This window comes from Echeneis naucrates, chromosome 12 (genome assembly GCF_900963305.1).
Source record: "Echeneis naucrates chromosome 12, fEcheNa1.1, whole genome shotgun sequence".
In the NCBI taxonomy this organism is placed as follows: Eukaryota; Metazoa; Chordata; class Actinopteri; order Carangiformes; family Echeneidae; genus Echeneis; species Echeneis naucrates.
Window position 1 is genome coordinate 11,213,411 of NC_042522.1, and position 24,096 is coordinate 11,237,506.

Sequence of the window (24,096 nt, forward strand, 5' to 3'; positions counted from 1 at the left end):
CGGAGGGGGAGGGGGGGAAAGAGGCAGGGTTGGGGTTGAAAGTATAGGTTGATGAGTGACTAGTGACTATAAAAGCCCTGTCCACTGACCAAGCGGGAGTAAGAAGAAAAGTGTTCAGCAAAGCGAGAGAGACACATTGTGAGCAGCTGCTACAACTTGAGGAGGCTCCACAGGCTGCTCGAGAACTCACTAAACAGAAAGAACTCTTCAGCACGACCGTCAAATAAACCAGCAGGATTGGAAAACAACAGATTAGACCTGCGGTGGAGCGCAGCTGACCCAGCGGTGCAGTGCAGACACAGCCGGCTCGTTCTGCTACTTTCAGGACAAGTGAAGATGCTCTGGAGACTGACTCTTGCCATCGCCGTTGTGTGTGTCGGTCGCATGTGCAACTGTGTGGATGCCGATGTGATGAGTAAACTGATCGTACAGAGGGACTACGGGGTGAAACTGTGCGGGAGAGAGTTTATCAGAGCAGTCATTTTTACTTGTGGAGGCTCCCGGTGGAAACGATCCACAGAGGGAGACTTAGGTGAGTTGACACCACTACACATCCAATAACTGATTAAGATGCGCACATTAACTGCTTAATAGCAGAAATTGGCATTAAACTATTTCATACAGTTAAAGCCCATCTTGAAATAGTTTCTGATGTAGCCTAGCAATAGGAAGAGAAATCTAAGACAGAAGATTGAAGAGAAGTAGTGGTTCCACTTAACTGTTTTTACAGAAGACTGTAGATATTTCAGCACCATGGTCAGCTCAGATTGATTGCTCAAAAGACTAAAAACGTGATTATCGACATTCCTCTGTGCGTTTAATATCCAAGTTCTGCCTGTCTTGATGTACTTATTGGTCAATTTCCTTTGTTCTCCAGACCATTTCCAGTGGAGTCCTCACAGTGGCGATACAGTGGAGGACAGCCAGCGTACCTTGCAGAGCCGGACAGAGTTCACAGATAATATCTCTCCTCTTCACATTCCCCCCTCTTCCTCCCTGGCAGACCTCTTGGCTCTTTACAGCACTGCAGGAGATAAATGGCAACGGCATCAGTCACAGAGAGAGCTGCCCCCTCTGGATACGTCTCAGCCATCCATAGTTTTAGGCATTCAGGATGGCAGTCCGGCAGCAGCGGACCGGCCCACATCTAACAAGAAGAAGAGAAACTTTTCTCTGGGTGTGGCAGGGATGTGCTGTAGCCAGGGCTGCACCAAGAATGATATTGGACGCTTGTGCTGAGCTGGGAAAGGGGTCATGACATGAAGGTGTTGTGATGGACAGTAATAGACAGTTGCAGTAAGATGTTGGAGGGGAAAACAAAAACGGTGGAGAGCGAGTTCATATCTGCTGTTTAATAGGCTGCTGTCAGCCATTTCCAACTGTGGTGTAATCCTGCAATTAGACCGATCTGTACACATCACACCAACTTCATGTCTTTGATGTTATTTTTTTGTCTAACTTTATATTTCATTTTTTTTAAAAGCCGTGTATACTTTGTCACCCTTCAGCAGCTTTAACAATAAATTTTAAGTCCTGTGTTAAAATGAAATTTTGAGTGAATTGTTCACTGTGCATGAGTAGAGATGATGTGGACAGCTTCCAGACTACCTGACTAAACTGAACTCATACTAACACAAGCCAATATTGCACATTAATGTCATTTAGGCTGCAGTGAAAATATTGCTGCTCCCTGTTCACAATATTACACTTGCCCTGGGGACATTACTTTCATTTCTTTCACCCTTTTCTGATACATCCCATTAAAGAAGACAAAATACCATTTTATTCATGTGTACTTGAAAACCATTCATGTACATAAATGCACATGCATGGTATTGCATTATTTAAAAAAAAAAAAAAAAAAGAAAGTAGCATAGCTAGAATTCACACCCGATTTATGTATCTGCATCCTAATAATGGCACAAAACTGTTTCATTCTCCCCATTATGGACTAAATATGAGAAACAGAAAATGTGACGTATTCCACAGTCATACTTCTTGTACTTCACACATACCACATTAAATGACAAGTAAAAGTTATTCCAAAATGAATGAATGAAAAACATTTTAAATGAAAAATAGATGATAATTTACAAATTTTCGAAAGGTTTCCTAAAAACAGACTTGACATCAGAGAAGAGCCAGGTCAGTATCCTTATCCCTGCGTGTGTGGGTGGGGGCTTAAAAATTAAAAACAAAGATGACGTTCCACAAAAGATTTTCCTCAACAATCATTCTCAGCACAAATCTTGTAGAACTGTTGGCTTGTAACATCGTAAACGAAGCAAAAATAAAGCAACCAAAGAGAAAAACATGACCTGCAGCCACTCATATATTTGCTGTTCGACAGTGCAAAGCTCCTACAGAACTCTTCCAATACTGCCTATACCACTTAAATGGATGAGCAAATAATAATTAAAAAAAATTAAATAAAACATGATTTGCATAACAAACCTTCCATCATTACTTTCATCATGCAAATTTTTACATTTGGTATCTACAGGCAGATAATACTGTCTTTTTAAAAAATTAAAATGTCTAACTGCTCTAATATATATTTCCTTTTTATTTATTTTTCTCTTTCCCTTGTCTAAGATTGAGACACTGCAGTCAAATTCCCAGTACGTTTACATATACCTGGTAATAAAACTATGATTTCCGATCTCAATGTTTACCCGTTTTCAATGAATTACAAAGGCAATCGTCATTTCCTGAGCTGGCATCCAAAAGCAGGAAGGATGAGTCTGACATGGCTGAGCCGTTCTGTCTGCTCACATCTCAACGAGCTTCGTGAGCAGTTATTGCTGTTTCTGATATATTTCACTGGTCCATCAGATAATGTAAACGAAACACACAGTTTGTGTTCAGTCTGACCTCTGTGGACACAGTGTATTGGTTTTAAACCACCAACAGGCAGTCGCTTCATCCACTCAGGAAACACACAAACATCTGCAATGTGCAATGAATGAAAATGTTCGCTGTTACGGCACCATGCTGATTCCAAAACCAGCTGTTGAGCTCACTTGTGAAGTTCAGCTGTTCTTTCAACAGTCTTTAAAAGTTTCAAGACTTAGTAGAAGGAAAAGTGTGAGCAGGAGGAAACTGGTGCTGTTCCCAAACAGCCACGTGGGGCTCAGTGATGAGGAATGGCTCTTGATTTCAGGTACATTCTTAACAATCCCGCGGTCTCTTTGGTTTATTAAAGCCACTCACACCTGCCTGGTATTTTATAGAAAAAAATTGTAAAAATTGAGCTTGTTGGCTCTTTTTACATGTTTGCTCTTGATTTGAACATTTGACACGCTGTTGTAGAAAATCTTTGGTTCATGTAAAATGAAAGGTTTTTGAAGGCATCAGAAATGATCTTTGGTTTGGTTTGTGAGTCAGATGTAGTGTAGTCATCAGTCCGATCATCTGTTTAGTCCATGTGGCCAGAGAAAGATGGCAATGGATTGCTAATAAAGTAGATATTGCCATCTCTCCAATACTTCCTCAAGGTAATCGTTAATTAGGCTGACAGGCAGGCCGAGCACATAAAGGGAACAAAAACAGACAGTGCATGGCTGCTGTAAACCCAAAAATCAGAGACATCCATTGTCCTGTTCAGATCCGTAAGGCTGATTCCCCGAAGTCAACACGTACAGTTCAAAGGGTGAGGGAACAATACCTCATCCGTCCATTCTGTCTCGTACAGTCTCCACGCTGTGGATTAACGTGCTGAATGTAGGCCGCAGTTTCAGGTCACTGCTCCAGCACTCTGTCATAATCTGACGAATCTGAGGGAAACGTCAGGAGAACATTAACAAAGAAAGAGAAAAGAATGGGGAATTTCATCCAAAATCCAGTTATGAAAGAAGTTATTGTTTAGTACATACTATTTCACCAAATGTTCAAGCAGTGTAATTCACTGTAATGCCCTCTGATCACAAAGCTTTTCTATCTAAATGTTAACTGCAAAAAACAAAATGATAAACTTGTTTTGTTACTGACCTCCTTTGGACAGTTATCAGGAGCAGGCAGCCTGTATCCTTGTTTCAACAGGTCTATCAGATGGTAGACAATCATCTGACCCTGCTTTTCATTTCCCATCTTGTCCATAAACACCTGTAACAATAGTTAAAGCCAGGTCACCTTGTTGAAAGTTAAAAACTGCATTTTCCTACTTTTATTGATCTGAAACTGAGCAGAGTGCTCCCTCAAGTAATGTCTCCAAAACTGCAGCACAAGCTAGTTACACGACAAGTGTTTCATATCTTAACTAGTCACACAGGTGACAAAGCTTTTCACCTTCAAAGAGGGAAATGGTAATAACGGGACAGAAGAGTATAAATGTAAAATCCAAATAAAGAAGTGTTGTACCGCTGGTGGGCTGCAGTTCTTGTCACTGTAAGTGAAGAGCTCATAGAGGACAACACCAAAACTCCAAACATCTGACGCTACAGAGAACTTGCTCTCTGTCAGTGATTCTGGAGCATACCTGGAAAACACAATGCATAGTATATAGAAAGATGGTGTACACAGTGACGCTGCAGGATTGAATATTACAGCCAACACTAACCCCACATTGCAAAAGTAGTGATATATGGTTTGGATAAAATTGAATTAACATATAAAAACATTGTTTTGCTTTGTGCTTGATAAATTGCTGATAAATTTAAAACAGCTAAAATTTGGAAACACTTTGGGAAGTGCTTACAGACAGGAGCAGTGTGTTGTCCTCACCAAAAGATGGGACTTTCCCCTGGCTCTCTGACAGTGTAGTACTCCTTGTCCTGTGGTAGCACCTTGGTCAGGCCAAAATCACCAATCTTCACCCTCATCTCACTCTCCACCAGAATGTTTCTAGTGGCCAGATCTCTGTGGATGTAACGCTTTGTGCCAAGATAGTGCATACCCTGGAAGAACGTAGTTCATTTGTATGTCATTATTGAGGGAAAATAAATATTTTATGTTAAAGAGAACAGGTTTAACTGTGATTTTATTGTGTTTGTATGGCTGACAGGATGGACTGAAGATTTGAAAGTGTATACAACATATTGCATTACATCACCTTACAAATCTGTGTTGCATAGTGCAGCAGTTTCTTAGAATCAAAGTGGTCCTTATGTTTGATTAGGTAATCTCTCAGACTGCCAAATGGAAGATACTCCATGATCAGCCGAAGGTTCCTTCGTCCTGCAGAAACAAAGAATCTGGATTTATTGCTTTCATGAACAGCGTCACTGCCTGCTGTAGTGCACGTGGAGGTGTTATGTATAACAAAATATGCAGTGATGGTAAAAAGAATTCAAGAACAAGCTGGTCGGGAAAGCCAGCTCTTTTACTTGAGGGACAGATAGACACTTACTATGCTATTTACAGGATTCTTTTTAGTACAGTTTTGTTATATTATGTTATGTGTCAAGTATTGAATCATACCTGCGCTGTAGCAGACGCCTCTATATTTGACAATGTTTTCGTGGTGCAGGGATTTCAGGATCTCAATTTCCCGCTCAAAGTCCCTGAGGTGCTCGGCTGTGCTGTGCTGCAGTTTCTTCACGGCCACCACCTCCCCTGTGCTGTCCTGCAGGGGGTCATACCTGCACATCTCCACACTACCAAAGTTTCCCTGCAGCGGGGGGGCAGATGGAGAACACACTTTCACATACAGATAGAGGTGCTGTGATTTCAGTGAGTGACTCAATTACAAGTCGTAGAATAAGATGTAGAAGAGGAATACTGCACATGACGTATTGAGGGAAATGTTAGACAAAATCTACTGAGCAATTTGCACTAAATGACAGAGAGCGATGGGGCCTGGGTCAGAGAACAGCCAGTTCTTTTTGATTAACTGTGATTTCGATTTTATCTCCTGTAGTCCTGCTGTATGTTTTAAACTCCATTCCCTGAGTGCCCTTCTGGTCTTTCATATCACATTGTGTTTGCCTGACACTCGATGATAAAACATGAAGCCTGAATACTTGCTACTGTAAATCACAATTTATCTGAAAGATGAATTTGCCCCATTCATATATTTGGTGTGCAGATCTCACTTTGCCCAGCTGCTTGAGAAAGATGAGGTGCCTCTCCTCAAACTGAGCAGGCTCCTGGTTCTCAGAGGCCCATGGGAAACCAAAGCCTCTTGTCCTGCTGGGCACCATGTCACTCTCCACCAGCAGCTCATAGTCTGAAACACAATTAAACACAAGTATTTTAGACCAGCTGATAAAGTGTGAAGAGGAAGTTTTGGCTTTTAAAATGTGACTGAAAATGGGTCACCAATGGTTATTTTTTTCATTTGTCTTTTTACCTGGTGTGAAGAGGCTGTTGAGATCTCTGATAATGGCTTTGAAGGACGGTCTGTATGAAGGCTCGTAGTCCATACAGCTGTTAATCAGATTAGCCAGCTCTGTCCATTTGGGAGCTGGCAGCTGGTGTCGGTCTTCATAAAACAAGTTCTTCTGTAGAAGACAACACAAGTGAAGATTTGCATGATTTAAAGCTGGATTGCAAAATAGTAAAAATGCTCAAGACTCAAGCATTTGCAGAGTTAAACATTTTGAAAATGTGATGATTTGGTGAGATGAGATGCTGTCTTGCTAGTACTTATATGAGAAAATATTTGTTTATTTAGACTGGTATGTCTCAAATGTTGGTCTATTCCAAATCTATCCCGATCAATCAGTGCTCTCAATGTATCCTTTGTTTTTGTTTTGTTTTTTTTTACCTTGGAGGAATCCAGAGTGCTGAGTGGTTTGTCTCCTCCACTGCAGATCTCCCAAAGAGTAGTTCCAAAGCCCCACTTGTCTGTGGCTAAACTCAGGTTTTGAGGATTTTCAATACACTCAGGAGGCACCCACGGGATACGCTCCACCAGGACTGATGAAAGGAGATGCAAAATGAGAGTGACACACAAATTAATAAATCATCCCTCTTAGGTTCAACCCAAGTTGTTTTCCCCCAGGGTGTCTTAGAAGTCTTAATCATCCGACACCAAAACAACCAAAATGAGCAACTGTTCTTACTACCACACCATCACTCGACATTTCAAACATTTTTAATCTCATTTTTACATTGTTATTATTGTCCAATGTGCTGCTAATATTGTCTATGATCTGTTCCTGTGTACCAGGAGAGAACGTGGAACCACGTAGCCCACCTTCTCTGGGCAGAACAGTGATGCTGATGCCAGGGTCGCTGAGCTTGATGAAGGGCAGGCTGCCTGTCTTTCGATCCTCCTCTCTGATCAGAAGTACATTCTTGGCACAGACATTTCCATGAATGAGGTTTTTATCCTCCTGTGTGCACACATACGAAAAGAACAAAATACAATGGTTCAGCATGAGAGTATTTCTGATTGCAGTTTCATTTCATTGACACAAAGCTCTGTGTCACGGTGTCTTACCAGATAGTGCATAGCCCAGGCCAGCTGCTTGGCCACTTCTAGCTTCCATGTAATGTTCACACAGCTCTTATTTTTTTTCAGGTAGGTGTCCAGAGAACCAAATTTGCCATACTCCTGCACCATCATGTCTGTTAGTTAGATGAAGGGGAGGAGATTTTATTATTCAAACTGCTCTCAGTTTTTAAGGTGACAGTATACTTTTACATCCAACATCTAAACCTAACCGTAACACATCATCGGACTTTTTCATCTTGAACCAATGTACCAGTCTTTTTTTCCAATCAATTCTCAATTGGGTTTTACACCTTCAGGCATGTCTGTGTTTCCAACCAAAGCAGCACTGCCTGGTGAACTACTACTTCATTTTTTTTTTTTAAACACACTAGACAGAGTTAAGTGCATTGCTGCCTCTCACTGGTTTACAGAGCTCATTGCTGTTTTAGATCCATAAATGCTCCACTGCTCAGCTGCTTTCTAGTCTTTATACCATTTGTAACTAACTGTAATGACTAAGAATGGTGAAAAAAATTTTTAATTTCCTTTCTGCTCTTTTAACATTCAGAAATCTTCATAGTAAATGTTTCAGACAACTCTCTGATTTACGTGGGTAGTTAAAGGTAGAGAAGATCAAGACTGCACACACCCATTAGTGACTGAGGGCACAGCCCAATTCAAGTGAAAGGTCGTGGCTGAGCAGAAATCAGCAGGTCCTCATTTCCTCTCTGTTGTCCAGATTGACTCTTTATGGGTGTTTGACTGACTACACATTTGGTTTTGTTTTGAGGATTATTTAAATAATTCCATCCTTTGTGTTATAAACTTACTCTCATCGCTACAAACACACACGCCATAGCTGAGCAGTAAATGCTTGTAGGAGAGCTGGCTCATCATGCTGGCTGCTTCAAAGAATGACTGGGATGGAGAAAATAAGAGAAACAAGAAAATAATTAGTTTTAAAATCTTCATTTCATCAGATCCACTCACTCATTCACCCACCCAACAAAACTACCTCTGAATAAATGCGGTGAGCCTTGTCCAGTATCTTGATAATGACCTCTATCTGGTGCATTTCGCCGTAGTCCCCCAGCTCTTTCCTCACACCACAGAAGATCTTGGTGAAAGTTCCTTGGCCCAGACTTTCATTCTAAAAACAAAAGTTCATTATGTTACAATCCTGCTTTGGCAAATGTATTGCATTTTTTAAATCTTTTAATTATTATAATATTTTTAATTTTTATTTCCTAACCACAGTGCTCTCTACTCCAGAATTAGACTGCATACACTGATAGATTACAAAGAAACAATGACAGCTGCAGAATGAAAGTGAGATTTTTATGACTGCACAAATTAAAGAGTAGATTATAAAGAAAAATTTAGGTACAAAACTTAATGTGCTCAAACAACACTAACTGAGATGAAATTGTGGTTGACACACTCACATCCACACTCAAACAACACACAGTGCCCTCCACAGGAACAGCTACCGATGATGTTGAGCTACAGGAAGTCGATCGACTGAGGAAGTCTTTTTTTTAACAACATCAACCTCCCTGACCATGAAGGAGTCAGGCTGTCACTTGTCACTTTGTTTTCAAAAAGCATACTATGTAAAGTGTGCTTCACATTTAATGTCTCTTCACATATCACTTATTAAGAGGGTCTTTTTGACAGATATATGTACTAATAAACAATATGGTTAATCTTGTCATATGATCTAATCTAATAAAATAGAAGCGCTCGCCTGATTATGTCTATAAGCTTCTATCTGTAAATATTTATCTGCAGAGACAAAAGCATGAACTAAAGCAAGATGTCAAAAAGTGGGTTATCTTACAATGATGAGGTCCTCTTTTCGGATTTTGTGGAAAACCATCTGGCTGATGTGTTTGTGGAGGTAGGGGGACAGAGGAACTTCAGCCCCTTGATTATTTCTACACACCAGCAGGTTAGATTTATCTGCATAAAGGGTAAAAGTGGACACGGATACTTATATTTTGACTCCACATCTGAAAGGAGATTAAGATTCTGTTGCAGTGACCCATGCAGCACAGCTTTCTACTTATGCATTTCTAATAGTAATAAAAACATTTCTCCAAAGCTCTGAAACTCTGAAACTTCCAGATTATAACTACAGAATTGTGCAGTCAGAAACTGCATCATAATATAATTAAATGCAGTTTATCTATAAATATGCTGCAGCAGCTGGCCTGGTGTGGATCCAGTGGAAATTAAAGCTATGCTTTCAGATTATATTGTTCTTAATATTTCATTTTTAGACTTTGGTCTATGGCAAAAGTATTCATTTTATGTGCTCATATTAGTAAAAGACCATTAAATAACAGGAATGCATATTGTACATTTGCATGGTAAGATCCATACACATGACATAAAGGTTTACCTTGTACCTTGTATGTTTGTATGTAACTAACCTTTAGGGCTGGGAGGGCAACATTTGGTCAACTGAAATGTGTATCCATCTGTGCGCAACGCCTCCTTTTTATAGCAGTGCAGAAGTTCCCTTAGTGAGCCGAAACTCCGTTTCGCTCCACTCAGTATGTACTCTCCTGACTCCGTCTTCATAATCTGGCAGTGCTTGTAGTCCACCATAGTTTGATACTGATTAAAATCAAAAGAAAAAGTATAAAGCAAACAGAAATTATGTCATCTGAGAAGTTCTTAATTGCACAATTACGGAATTTCAACATACGTTTTCTTTTTGTCATTATCAGCCTAAAAAAAATGTATTTTGGTGTTATTCCCACCTTTTCTCAGTCCCATCAATTTTGCAATATTGCCACCATTAAAACAGGTTAATGCCAAAGTTAGCATGATTAGCGTTTTAGCAAACATGATGCTAAATGGCCTTCTTATATAAACAGTCACTTATTTTACGTTTCTCTCCTTCTCCTCCTCTTCTGCAGTTGTCCCCCATATTATTATTATTATTATTTATTTTTTTTTAGTTTTCACCCATTTTGTTTGCATCACAGTTTATACGTATTGTGATGTTTGCAGTGCAGTGAGCTTTCTTGGCCACCGCATGACACTATGTACACTCACATGAAAAATACTGCACTTCATGCTATTAGTACCCAACATTAACTGCTTACCCCCACTACAAAAGACATGAAGTATTTGTCGTAGTCCCTTGGGCTGCAGCGAAGAATATACAGGCCTTGGTGGTTACCACAGCGACGCAACTTGCCAATTGTGAACTCCATCCTATGATCAAAGACACAGAAAGTCTGTTTGTGTGCGTGTGAACAGTTCTGTGGCTGTGGGTGCACTAGCACATGTATATTGTTCTGCAGCTGTGTGACACTCACGACACAGGGCCGTGGTAGTAGCTCTGAATGCACTCCAGAAGTCTTGGGGGAGCCACCTCTTTGCACAAGTAATGATGGGCATCAGCAACCAGTCTGTAATATCCATCCACTAGTGATACGAATGACAGAGCCTCTGAGACAGAATAAAACTCCAGTTCCTTTGTGGTCAGACAGAGACAACGAGATATTACCTGCTCTGAACTTTAAATGAATGTAAACAACACCAATTCAATAAATATATTTATGGATTTACACATCCATATATTAAACAACTTTACATAGTTTGCTTTGTAACAGGTATGCTGTTATAAGGAAACATGCTCCTGATATAACAAAGCTATCACTAATTTTCAAGTGATAGCAGAGCATGAAGCAGAGTGTATTATACCAGGATCTGGCTGTCCTGTCTGGTCAGGGTAACAATGCGGCTTTCTGCTGAGCCTTCCTTATTGGCCTGCTTGATGCTGATGTCAATCAGCTCTGGAAAGTCACAGTATGTCTGTAGTTCCTGGAGAGACAATCGCATTTGTATTAAATGAAGAGGCATGCAAGCACACAAACACACACACTGGCACTTTAAGCACCTCTGTGGGCTGCATCTACTGGCTGTGGCTGACTGAAAATGTGTTAATGCATTACCATGGCAACATAAACACATGAACTGTGCCTCACCTCCTCTGCTCCTTCTTCCACTTTCCCTCTTGACCACTGGATGCCCTTGTTTCCCATGACAACAATGGTAACTTTGTGTGCTGAGAGGTCAGTGACTTGGAAGCGCTCAGAGTAGAGCGAGGGCAGCAGCATCTCCAAGTTCATTATGTATTTGAGCTTGAGGTTACACACTGAGGCCTTGCATTCACCGAACTGCACGATGAACTTCCTGAAGCGATAACGAATCCTCTTCCGAGTCAAGATGTTATATTTCTGGATGCGTCTTTGCATGCATGTTGGCAGAAAGGATTTGTAGCTAAGGTAGAAGATAAAATGTAAATGTATATGAGCAAACACTGTATGCTTTGTGTTGGTGTACCTCTGAAGAATCAGTCAATATTAATCACATGAAATGGCATAAATGTCAAGCTATGAAACATTACACACACATTTTTAGTACGGACATGTTGCACAAGCATAGTAAACATCAAATAGTCTAGACATTTGAAATTGAATAAACATTTCTCATCACTAATTCAACAGCATGCACTCACATAATGAAACCATCTTGATGCTCACTCTCTCCTGAGGAGCCTGACATATTGCTTCGAAATTGTTTTCATAAACTGCATCCCACGCACAAGCAGAACAGCTACGATTTCACATTATTTAGGTGACAAGAGTGTGCATCCAGGAGAAGACTGGAATTTTGGTTTAGACAGTAACATGTCTAAGTATGATGTTTTATTTCCATGGTTGCATTTAAAGTCTGCATTACATTTCTGAACTTATCTGACTGTTGAGATTAGCTCATGTAATATGCCACTAGTCTGCATAAAATATTGTCTAATACAAAAGTCACCTAAAAAATTGTCAGATTGTTGTAGTGTCTCCAGAGAACATCCTACCTCTTGTCACTGTAGATGTCCAAAGGAGACTGGCCATTCTCCTTAGCAACCCTCATCATGTCAAGCACCGCCATGCCCAGACACTCCTCCTGTGACTCATGGCTCACTGCGATTTCTACCCAACCATTGAGAAAGTCACTACGCCACTGAGGAAGGAATAAAAAAAATAACATTAATAATAATAATAATGATACAGAAAAAATGTATGAACAAATAAACAATATCACATCTATGAAAAAGAGAAGTAGAAAACTACAGTGAGACTACTGATCAGGTTGGGGAGGAGGGAAGGATAAACAGCACCTTTGTATTTTCCTTCTGTTTGTCAGTGCCAATGCAGATCAGAACAAAGTAGAAAAGAATTGCCAAGTTTAAATGAAAACAAAATAAAGAAAAAAGGCACCCGGCGATACTCTGGTTCCCCAGAACTTTCTAAACACTCTTACACACCCATTTCCTGTTCTCTAAACTTATGCAAAAGAACTCATTGACATGGCAGACAGATCAACTGGCAGTCAGTCAGTTTTGTTTTTTTTTTTTTTTGTTTGTTTTTTTTATCTCACACTTCCAATATTTCTTTTCATTGCATAAAAAAGCAGGGTAAAAAGAAATAGATGTGATGGAAGTTAAAAGGAAAGCAGGGAAATAAAAAGAATGTGTTGGAAGCCTTGAAAATGCTATCCTTCTCGCCACCCCCACAAAAATAAATAAATAAATAAATAAATAAAAATCAGAAATCATCCAAACTAAAAATGTAACATACAAAGCTTCAATACTAAGACATCAAAGAAATGTAAACTCCAACACACAGAGTAACATTTGCAGAAGAAAATAACAAATCATGAAAACTAACCTGAAAAAACAGGTATGCCATTACACAATCATCCATCACAGGACTTTCTGTATCCTTAGACACACCGTAGCGATGGGCACTGAATGAACTGCTGTTGTTATACCAGCCAGGAAAATAGTACCTGTACACGAGCAGAGGTAATGGCAGCAAAAAGGCTATATAAATGTATTTTATTTATTTCTTATACACACACACACACACACACACACACACACACACACACAAATATCACTCTCTACCTAATTCTGAAGAGCAGATTCTCGCTGCCTGACTGGTGGATTTTAAAGATGTGATTGGGAGGGAACCAGATCTGGTCACTATTCCTCATCAGGCCAAACAAGTTGCAGTACACTGGAGCGATTCCTGGAAAGAAATAAATCTTTTTTTAATCAAGCAGGAAGAGAAAAACAATTCAAATGTTTATAAAGCACAGACAGTTTCATTCTGGCCAAAGTCACTAAAACTCACTGTACTTTACACAAGACTGAATTTGGTCTTCCAGTACCTGCTGCCGATATCACTGAGCAACTGATTTTCATTTGAAGTGTGTCCCTGGCTCTAATTCAAACTTGTTGACAGCTGAAAAAAAACAACACTATCTTTTGGCAACATTAATTCCAGATATGACTGACCATTTCTAAAAATGAGCCTGGCTCCACAACAGAATGACAAGGTCAACATATAGACAGACCCATAGTCAATGATATACGATATCTATACACTACGGATCAACTGATTATCGGCGCCGATATTCTGCATTTAGACGCATATCGGCATTGATCAATTTAAAACTGGATTATTTTGGCTCTGATGCAGCCGCGCCTCTCTGTCTGCTGTCACTACTCTGTCTACAGCATTGTCCCATGCACAGCACCATCTGATTGGTTTCACACAGAGCCAGGGCAGTGAAAGCTGTTGCTCACACACATGGCAGAGAGGACAAAAAGTTTTACTGAATGGAGAAGGTCCGGTGAGCTGATATATGTTTTGAACAAGGATACATATGGAGAAGTGGATGCAGCATTGGAGGCGGGGCCCGTTCATTCCTATGGATGTTGCTCAGTGGTACGTGATGCCAAAAAAGTTTGTTTTCCAGGTGTCATTATTTACATTATCGGTTAACTTTATAAGAGATAATGCTGGCCCTGGGAACACCCTGCACTTTTTGTTTTTGTTTGAACTTAAAACAAAGATAAGTGAAAGATTAAGATTTCAGTTATATTGAAATTTTGGAAAACTTTATTTATTGTAGAAAACTTTAGGGAGCTATTTAGTTGCTTATGTTTTCATTTAACTTTATAAGACATGCTGCTGAGCCTGGGAGCTCCCTGCACTTTTTGATAGAATTTTAAAACAAAGATGCCTGTTGTGGGGAGAAAAAAAAAACAAAAACTTTAATATGTTTCAAATCTGATAAGCTGTTTAAAATCATATGCTTAAAGGCATTTAAACAAAGTTAAGTGTTAGAGTTTGTATTAATCAAAATTTTGATGCCAATATATTCCCTTTAACTACAAAGGAATATCGACCTCCTTGACAACTAATAATCTTTATCGGCTCTGAAAAATCCATCAGTCTATCACTACTATACACACAAACACAAATGCTGCTGCTGTCAAAGCTGATGATGGAATATACTACTTAGAACAAATTTGAAACCATCATGTCATTAATTTGCTCCCTCTAATCTCTGGAAGCTTTGTCAAAAAATGTTTTTGGACAAAAAAATTTACTAGATTAAGTCTGAATATACCAACTTTGTGACTCCACTGTAAAAACCAGTTGATGACAGGCAGAAAATGTCTGCATGAAATTATTTTGACATTTCAACAGCCGATGGGGGAAAAAAAAAACATCTGTTCTCAACCCTTTTTCACAACCACTCATAGAAAGGTTTTTGTTTTGTTTTGTTTTTTTTTTTAAATCAGCTGAGCCAAGGGATTCACTGACAGAAAAAGGCATGCAGGAGGGAACATCACAAGGACGCAGCAATTGAATTAGGATGGGAGTGTGCGTAAGAGGAAGTATGCTTAAGCACAACAGCGGAAGTCATGTAGAGATAGTAAAAAGGCTTATTATGTACAACTCCTACCCTGTATTAATAACTATACAGGTAAAAATGTGCTAGAGAATAAATGACGGAATGACTTCTACATATTAGCTGAGATTTATGACATTCTTGTGATACAGTTTATCTGTATTCTTCAGGCTACTATTAATTCAAAGTTTAGATTGGATTGCATTTTTACAAATGATTTACTGTGTGGAGCCAAAAATCTTCTAATCAAAACTATTCATATTTGTGTTGACTTTTGAAGTGATTATATTCAACTTCATTTTGGTGGTGATTCAACATCTCACCTGTCCGCTTGCTTTATCAAATTTTACCTTGATGCTGTTGTTTTTCTTTGTTTGTCTGTCAACTGAGCTGCTAATATGAAATCAGTGTCAAGAATAACCAGACAGAGAAAGCATGCAACACACTAAAAGGAAAATGGTAGTCATTCAGGTGGAGGGTTAGTAAAAATTGACAGGCAGAAAATAGGAAATGACAACATAAAAAAAAATAAAAACAAATGTAAAGGTATTCAGAAAAAGTTTAAAAGAGAAAAGAGAGAAAGAAGGGCTTGTTTTTTTATCATCTCAAGAGAAAATGGTGTAAGAGTGCATGGGAGAAATAGATAGAGCTAAGACAGAGAGGAAAACGGACACAACAGTTAACAACTTCCTGATCTGGGTTTGCTAGAAACAGTAGACTTAAGAGTCAGGCTGAGGGTGTAACTTTGGCTCTGGTAGCTCAGTTCCCTTCCTGAAAGGTTGCTTTAAAGAAAAGAAAAGAAAAATTCTCAAAACAAGAAAAGACCTGCATGACAAGCTATAGGATGTTTGAAAGTTAGAGGATAATTTATATTCCAGACATGTTTCATGTTTTCAAATTTTCACAGGGCACCAGGAGAAACCAGGATAATGGAATGTCAGACAATTCGTATCAATGATCAAAAAACAAAGACAGTACACCAAATAGCAACACGACACATTTTATAATCACTGCCTTGTTAAAAAACTTTGTAGATAGGATTCAGTTTAATACCTTATGATGGTGTCATGACCTTTTAAGTCCAGCAGAAATGTCATCCATTTTCAATTTCTGTGTATCAGCACTCGATTGTAAACGTCCAATATTTTTCAATAAAACTTTTCAATAAAACAATCACACATTTACAGCCCTCACATTGATGTCAAACAACAAACCAAAAAAAAAAAAAGAAAAAAAAAAAAGGCATACATTACATAAAGACTTTGGTCTAGACCTGCTCTGTGTGTAAAGTGCCTTGATGCAACTTTGGTAAATAAATATGATTTCATTTGATTTACATTCTATTGGAATAAGTTTTGTTCTTTTTCATTTCCATTTCGACACATTTGATGCATAGTACATTGTTCAACAATAATAACAGAGTATTGTGTGTGTGCAGGCATGAGAACTGAAAACTTTTTGTGACTCACCACAAGCTTTCGCTGCAGTGATGCATAGCTCCTCTGCTACGTATTCCCCCGCTGGAAAATTCAGCACGTTTTCTGAACCTTTTGCCCCACCCTCTCCTCCATCCTTCCACAGATAATAAAGGTGAATAGTGAGGCAGGTAGCATCAATGCCTTCTTTGGTGTTGCATCCTGTGCCTGTGCCTGTGTCGAGGTCAGGGCAGAGGCCATTGTGATCTGCTGTGGGACCAGTAGTGGGAGGGTCCATGTCTGTCAGCAGAATACAGGCCATGTGCTGATTGAAACAAACGTTCACCTGTTAGGGAAAGAATAACAGAGACAGGTAAAAATTTGTGTGAGCAGAGGATGTTTTTTTTTTAATGGCTGAATCTAGCACTTTTTTGCAGTTCAACCTTCAATTACCTCTTCATAAAGCGCAAAGTCTAGTTAGAAGATAACTACATTTTGGGGATTTTAATGTGTTTACATATTAATGTGGTCACAAAAACGTTTGGGCAGTGAGGGGAGAAAAAAAAAAAACATGTCAAGTGGGCGGTAAAGGTTGAAATGCATAAAGACTCAAGAGTAAACTTTCAAGACATAACAATACTTGCACTCATACTAGTAATTATGCCTGGTCTGTCCAAATTTAAACCTGTTCTTAAAATAGTTTTAGCACTGCATTTATCAGCACACCGAACACTGCAGTTATAAGACCCTGGTTCATCTATGGAGACCACAGTCTTTTCAAATGATGGCTGATTTAGATGCCTGTGATTGAATTGTATGTCACACATACAACCATAAAACTAGCAGTTATAGCTTTAAAACGTTAAACGAGTAGTACAGGGACAATGAGTGGCTCTGTCCAAAAGCCTGATGCTGCCACCAATGGCTGAGCTTTGGATAGTGTGTTTCTGCTGACGTGTCAGGTTACCAAACCTTCTACTTTGTCTTTGTTTTTTACATTATATCATGTCTGTGGCTCATGGTAGCCTTACCAAGAATGACCCTGTAATGAGGGGTTTATTCATACTATGTCATAAGCTTCTAATATAAGTATTTTCTACATTGTCATGAACTTGATAGATTTAATGTACTTTGTCTACTCAACAGTCCAAAAGTTCAGTTTACTGAAAAGCAAATGTTGACATCTAAGAAAGTAGTCTTTTTGGATCTGGCAGACTGAGTATATTGTTCTGATTTCAGTACCCTCTCTCAACATGTTGTCAATGCTTATCATGCCTTGTGATAAGATTTGGACTATACCGACGTCAGTACTAACTGTGTATTTAGTTTGTCACGTGGTGTTTTAGTTTCACCTTTTTGTGCGTTCAAAGGACATCTTGATTCACTGATCTACTTCCTTCTGATGTTATAGCGCAACAGAGCACAATTCTGTTGAGTCATTTCTATAGATTTCAGAGGAACTGAATAAATTTGACACCTTCTAGTAAGTTCCATTGTTTATTATTATTTTGTGTTTAGACTAAGGCTCTTGGGCAGCTGAATCATAATGTTCATTGCGTTTCTTATGCACAACTACAACATCATCGCAAGGGATAAATGCAGCTGTGATTCAGGGACTCTTTTTGCTTTTTTGGCCTTAAATCTGTCTAACTATGGTATGACAGCAGGTTTCCCTGTCAGTGTGATGGGACAGGAAAATTGCAGATCACAGGAACCACCCCAAGACCAACAAAATAAAACAGACTCATAGCAAACAACCTATATTCCTTAATTAAAAGGCCACAGATCCTTGAAAAGACTTAGACATATGAAAAACACATGCGAAATTTCCTAAAAATCAAATAACCTCTCCTTAGAACCTCTCACTGACTGTAATGGGCTTTTTGTAATTTTTCCATGCAAGTGAACAGTGTTTCCCGTTAGGATTGGGTGGAGAGGATTGGCAACAACTCCAGCCATTGTTGTCGTCGTACTGGAAAAGGTATTATTACATCTTTTGGATAGATTGTGAGTTCCAGTGTGTTGTTGTGGGAAAGAAACGAGACAGACTTGCACTGCTAGCACTGTCTGGGGTGAGAGTTAAGAGTTGTGTTGCTGGGAAAAAGAAAAAGGGACTTGTGAATATTATGATCGGTTAATGTCCAATGATGTACATATTTAAAAAAGAACAACCAACTAAATACAAAGTTAGCATTGTTCTACAGTAATTTGATTCCAGATTTGTATTGTATAATGAACATTATCACCATTAAAACTGAAAAATCAGTGAAATCAGCTGCATGGTATAACAATGTATAAAAATGCTGCTCTCTCTCCAGTTTCTGAGTGTGTGTTTACACACCCAAAACGTTTATCATGAAGCAGGCAGGCAGAAAGTTAGACCAGTTCCATTCCAGGCCTTATCAGGTCCTTGATGCTAGAAGAAGTCAGAGCTATCAGCCCAGCCACATTTTGCCTTCTATGGCTACTCCGCCTCACTTATCTACCAACTGCTGAGCTTCCTGGTTTGGATCAAGTTTCATATTGGGAAACTAAAATAATAATTATCAACTTAACTTAAATATATATATTTTTTTATGAATACTGCAGAATTTCATGACGTAAAAGTCTCTCTCACAAGCATAGACCAACACTGTCACAAATATAAATTTACTGTGAAAAAGGACTGTCCCCAAAATCTATTTGCACAGACCAATGTAATAATTGTACTGATCTAAAATATATTAAAATATTGTGTTTTTTTGTTTTCTCCACTGGGGTAATAAGTCAAGTTGAGAAAGCTGACATCAGGTTGTGGAGCACTACCAAACAACAAAATATTACAGATGAGTAGCACTTGAAATCATCAAAGTAATTTCACATGCTGCACTACAAGGAAATTCCTTCATACCACAATCAGCTCAATTTAAGATGGAGGAAAAAGTCCACACGCTATCAGTTCATTGTCCCTGAGTCACAACTGTAACATGTACAATGAACTAAAAAATGCCAAACATAACAATTTAGTGATTGAAATCTCTGAGAACTTTACTACTTTACTACTAACCCTACTCAGACCTCAAAATCTTATAAAGACGGTCTTTTAAAAAAAATAGGTCAGGTTGAAAATCTACTGATGTACACTGTATAATAAGTTGATGGGTCAAATAATGGTGTTCTTAGGAATCACCTCCCAGATCTGGATCAGACATCAGTGAGCTGCTGGTCTGTCTTTGATTCTACATTGGAGGCATCAGTACATACCCATAGGTCCAATAGGTGCTTGGATTTAGGTCAGGGGAACATGAAAGCCAGTCAATGACATCAATTTCTCAATTAAACAGGAGCAGCATACACACCCTGCCCACATGGCACATGGCATTGTTCAGCACCAGTGGCAACCCAGGGCCCAGTGCGCTGACAATTTCATCCCATAACAGCAGTCACATTACATAACATAACACAGTCAGTGTACTATTGGCTATGACATGGAGGTATGCGCAAACCCCCAAAAATATTACTCCCAAGACCATCACTGAGACGCTGCCAAAAAGAAATTGAATAATCTTTTAATAAAACTGGTTCACTTTTTTTATTAGTTTCCACAAAGATGTTTCACTCATTGTGAGCAATAAGAGTAGTGCAGTGTGAGCAATGGAAAACTTACAATTGAAAGTCGTTTTACATAAGATATGGCCACCTTCATGAAAGGCAATGGCTGCGGGACATTTTTGATTTTCTAACAACCAGGGGAAGGAGCTCGATCAGATCCATGTTAAATGCACGTTTTACGTATATTTCTATGTGATTGAAGATTTCAAAGCAACACACAGGGTAAAAGAGAGGACAGAGTAGAAACACAATCTTATAATGACAGCACAACAGAGTGGACTGTGCTGAAATTAAATAAGCCCCCATAGTTAAGGTAAATATTAAATTTAGAATGAATCTTTTGTGTCTTTATCACTTTATCCCCTTTAATTGACTTGGAGGAATAAATGTACTTCATGTGAAATGGAAAACACTAAAAAGCCAGTGCCCATCAGCATATTATTGTTTGTCTAATGTGGCTTTTCGCACTGGCTTTCAAATTTACAACTCCAACAAACCATAAGCTTCCAAAAAGCAGGGCAAAAATCCCCTTAAAAACACAAATAGGGGAAAGCAAGAGAGGACAACCTCTGTAGGTACTTTTTATAGTTTAAGCTGCCAGAGATGATCTATTGTTCTGCTCCATGGCATCATCCACCTCTTACCGTTAAACAGCATTCTGGCATTTAACAGGTTAAACTGCCTCCCTATCACTACACCATAACACAAGATGCAAACTCAGGTAAAAGTTGATAAAAACCCTGATAATGTTGAATAGCCTCACTGTCAATTCTGATGTAATTTGTGGCACTTATTTGCACCTATTCCACGTTATCAACAAGACCAAGGTCTTTTCCAGGCTTTCTAAATAATTTAAATGCTTGAACTATCAAATACTACTGAAGTTAACTATCTAGCCTTAAAACTTGAGACTTGAAACTCATGTTTCAGCTCAAAAGTCATTTTTTGTCTGCGTCATATCTAGTCCCGTTTTGAAAAGCAACCACATCCTCATCTACTGAAATTAGCTTTACCATCTGTGACAAAACCCCCGTTTCTCATAGACTACAGAGGACATCAATGAAAAGAGGACAGCAGCAGCCTGGAAAAGATCATCGAAAGCCTTGTTGTAGGATGAAATCTTCACTAACCCAACTGTGTGTTAGTGCACACCTTTTACTTACCTTATACTGATGCAAGTTGTGGTTGCTTCTCCATAAGTGTCTACAAAGCATAGCTGGCCAATGCACTACATTTGTATGGTGCTAATTTAATGTCACCACAATATCCTTCTAAATAACACTTTGTTTTAGTGTGACCTCTAGATGAAATGGCGATTTACTGCGCACTTTGATTATTGTATTTTGTCTCTGTTCAAAGCCCATTAGGCATCAATTCATCTTTTTTTTTTTTCATGAAACTACCTGTTGTGGGGGAGGGGGGCACATTCTAAATACCATTTTCCCACAAGAGAGAAAGACGAGTGAGTAAATGCCATAACAGACAGCTTTGGCAGAGACAGTACCTAGAAAGGAACCTGCAGTTGAAGTAGTTGAGTAATTCATAGTTTGAACTGACAGCCCACCTCAACCAAGTAGTTAAGAACATGTTATGTCTCAGTATCAGTGTATAATCCTTGACAATCCACTTTACAAAATAATAGTAAGCATTGCAAGCCTCTATCATGGCCTTCTGTCACATGAGTGTGGATGTATTTTCACTGACAGAGGCACTTGGCAAACTATTTTGTAAAAGAGATTCCCTGATAACATGCTTCCTTGTAACTCAAAAACCATGAATGATGGGTTTACCAATTGAAGAATATATGCTTGCAGAAGACTGCAAACACTGTCACATGTCAGCAAGGATTGCAAGTCCCATGTCAAAGTCAGTGAACTCACTGTCAACCAGCAGGCTTTAAAAGATAAACTGAGGCTACAAGAAACAAAGAGTTTGTTCACATTTTGTCTTACACTAAAATATGTCACCCCTTGGTGTGGGATGTTTTCATTCTCTTATTTTCAGATTTAGTTGCAGGTTTCTCAGTCAATACAGCACTCCTTAGACTATACCCCATCACAACTGCCAGTGCTGCATTTGTCTGTTACCTGAATAAAATTTACAGAATGTTACACATGCCCCTGATGCAAGAGTACAAGTGTACTTTCCCCATAACCGTCTATGATTCTGTCACTCATGTTCTTCCTGTAAAAAAAAGTGTGCATTAAGATATACCATCCAGCACGCCCACACACATTTAAAAAATAATGCTTTAAACAACAGTTGTCATGTGTACTTAATGCTCATACACAACAGGACTCTATTTACAGTGTGTCGAACACAAAAACAGACCTTCACTTAACTATAGTCTTGTTGACAAATGCAGACTATTTCCTCCACCAACACCACAGCATACTGTCAATTAAAGAAACCATATTGCAAACAACACTGCTTCCCTTAACCAAATTAGAAAACGCAGCTGACTGGAAAACAAAGTCATTGCTCTGAAGAGAATATAAAATCTTGCTTGTTACACATATAAGTCATATCGCAGTGTGTGTCAACAAACTACATAAACACACAGTTGCCAGTATCAGATAGATCAGGTATCCACACCTAATTTAACAGCTTAGCATTAAAACAATCTACACAGACGTAACGATGTCCAGATTTTGTTTTAAAGAGGTGTTGATTCAAGGATAAAACAACCACATCCTTTACACCACATCAACAAGCTCTAAATTTAACCATGTCCCAAGATCTCTTTACTTGATGTTAAGTCTCATTTATATTAGTGAGGGAGAATCACACCTCTTATTGTAATACAATAGCCAGTAACAGCAACAAAACAGTGGTAAAGTGACAGTGACCAGAGCAAGAAAGGACCAAATATATTTATCATTATTATTTCATTATAGCAATATCTGTCTTCACATATTTTTAACAAAAAATACAAAAAATTGCAGCAAGCAAGTTTCAGTAGATATGTTTGAAGTTGTAGTGTCTATATAATTGTTTTCCGACCAGATATGACTAAATTTAACCTTCCTGAAAGAATATATTGGTATCAAAACCTCTTCAACAAGACTGCACATCACACTGATCATTTAGCCAAGAACTCTTGTATTGAAGTTACAATATTTTCATTAAGGTGTACATTAGGGAATGCGACTAACATCTTATACATGATTTATCAAAGAAATGTAATTAAGTTACTTTTTTTTCCAACCCAAGATAATTGATCTATTCAACTTAATTGACTCACCCAGTAATATCTAACAATCACATAATATCCTGACATGGAAAGAGGCGATTAGTCAATAATCAAAAGGAGTCCTGATAGATTTTCCACCATTAGACAGGTCAGAGCATGTTTCCATCTCTTATGAAGAAGTAACAATAAGGTCATCGCAGTGTTGTCTGTAGGACAGGCTGCATTTGGTCGAATACTTTCTGCTTTCTGTTGTTTTCTGACATCCACAGTAACTGCTATGCTAACTCAAACTGGTGTCAGCCGGTCTGCATGAGCTGGAGACTTCACACACAGTAACACACTATAACACAACACTCACCCCGGCTGCCTTACTCCACCTCGGTCGGTGTGTTAGCTAGCTGGAGGCTCACGTTAGCTGTCTTCAACCGACTTAGCTGCTGCCGGAGCTCGTCATGTCGGATGTCTTCACATTTTCCCACCAACCACTTTCACTTTTAACCACCCAACTTCAGTCCAGCTCGTGGTTGTTGTTGTTGTTGTTTAGTTTAGTTTAGTTTAGTTGTGTTGTTTGTCCCTCTTTCGCCTCCTCCGAGCCGCTGACAGCCAGAGTCTGCGGTGATGAGGAGGATGATGATGATGATGATGATGATGATGGTGATGAGGGCGGAGCAGCATGCCTCCAAACTCTTTCACCTTCTCGGTCCTCGGCTGCTTTAGTTTGCTCCTTCCGCGTTTGT

At 39.0% G+C, this 24,096-nt stretch overlaps 2 protein-coding genes across 3 annotated transcripts; one reads left to right on the top strand and one right to left on the bottom strand.

Annotated features, from left to right (window-relative positions):
• The first annotated feature begins 22 nt into the window (after positions 1-22).
• On the top strand, positions 23-1,751 carry rln1 (relaxin 1). Its single transcript, XM_029515149.1, has 2 exons — positions 23-532; positions 878-1,751. The coding sequence occupies exons 1-2, from the start codon at positions 337-339 to the stop codon at positions 1,237-1,239; spliced, it is 558 nt and encodes a 185-aa protein (XP_029371009.1). The 5' UTR covers positions 23-336; the 3' UTR covers positions 1,240-1,751.
• Positions 1,752-3,638: 1,887 nt separating this feature from the next.
• On the bottom strand, positions 3,639-24,045 carry jak2a (Janus kinase 2a). 2 transcript variants are annotated; one of them, XM_029515146.1, is made up of 24 exons: positions 23,718-24,045; positions 16,630-16,921; positions 13,362-13,485; positions 13,123-13,243; positions 12,270-12,415; positions 11,383-11,677; positions 11,099-11,218; positions 10,711-10,868; positions 10,495-10,606; positions 9,814-10,000; positions 9,219-9,340; positions 8,394-8,528; positions 8,209-8,296; positions 7,385-7,512; positions 7,139-7,277; positions 6,707-6,858; positions 6,290-6,440; positions 6,033-6,166; positions 5,419-5,608; positions 5,051-5,175; positions 4,723-4,895; positions 4,360-4,477; positions 3,991-4,104; positions 3,639-3,776 (listed from the first exon to the last, which is right to left on the bottom strand). In XM_029515146.1, exons 2-24 carry the CDS (start codon positions 16,895-16,897, stop codon positions 3,669-3,671), a joined length of 3,408 nt encoding a protein of 1,135 aa, XP_029371006.1. In that variant the 5' UTR covers positions 16,898-16,921; positions 23,718-24,045; the 3' UTR covers positions 3,639-3,668. The 2 variants fall into 2 exon arrangements, with proteins under 2 accessions (XP_029371006.1, XP_029371008.1); XM_029515148.1 differs by lacking the exons at positions 3,639-3,776; positions 3,991-4,104 and having other exon boundaries at positions 4,697-4,895.
• Positions 24,046-24,096: the final 51 nt, after the last annotated feature.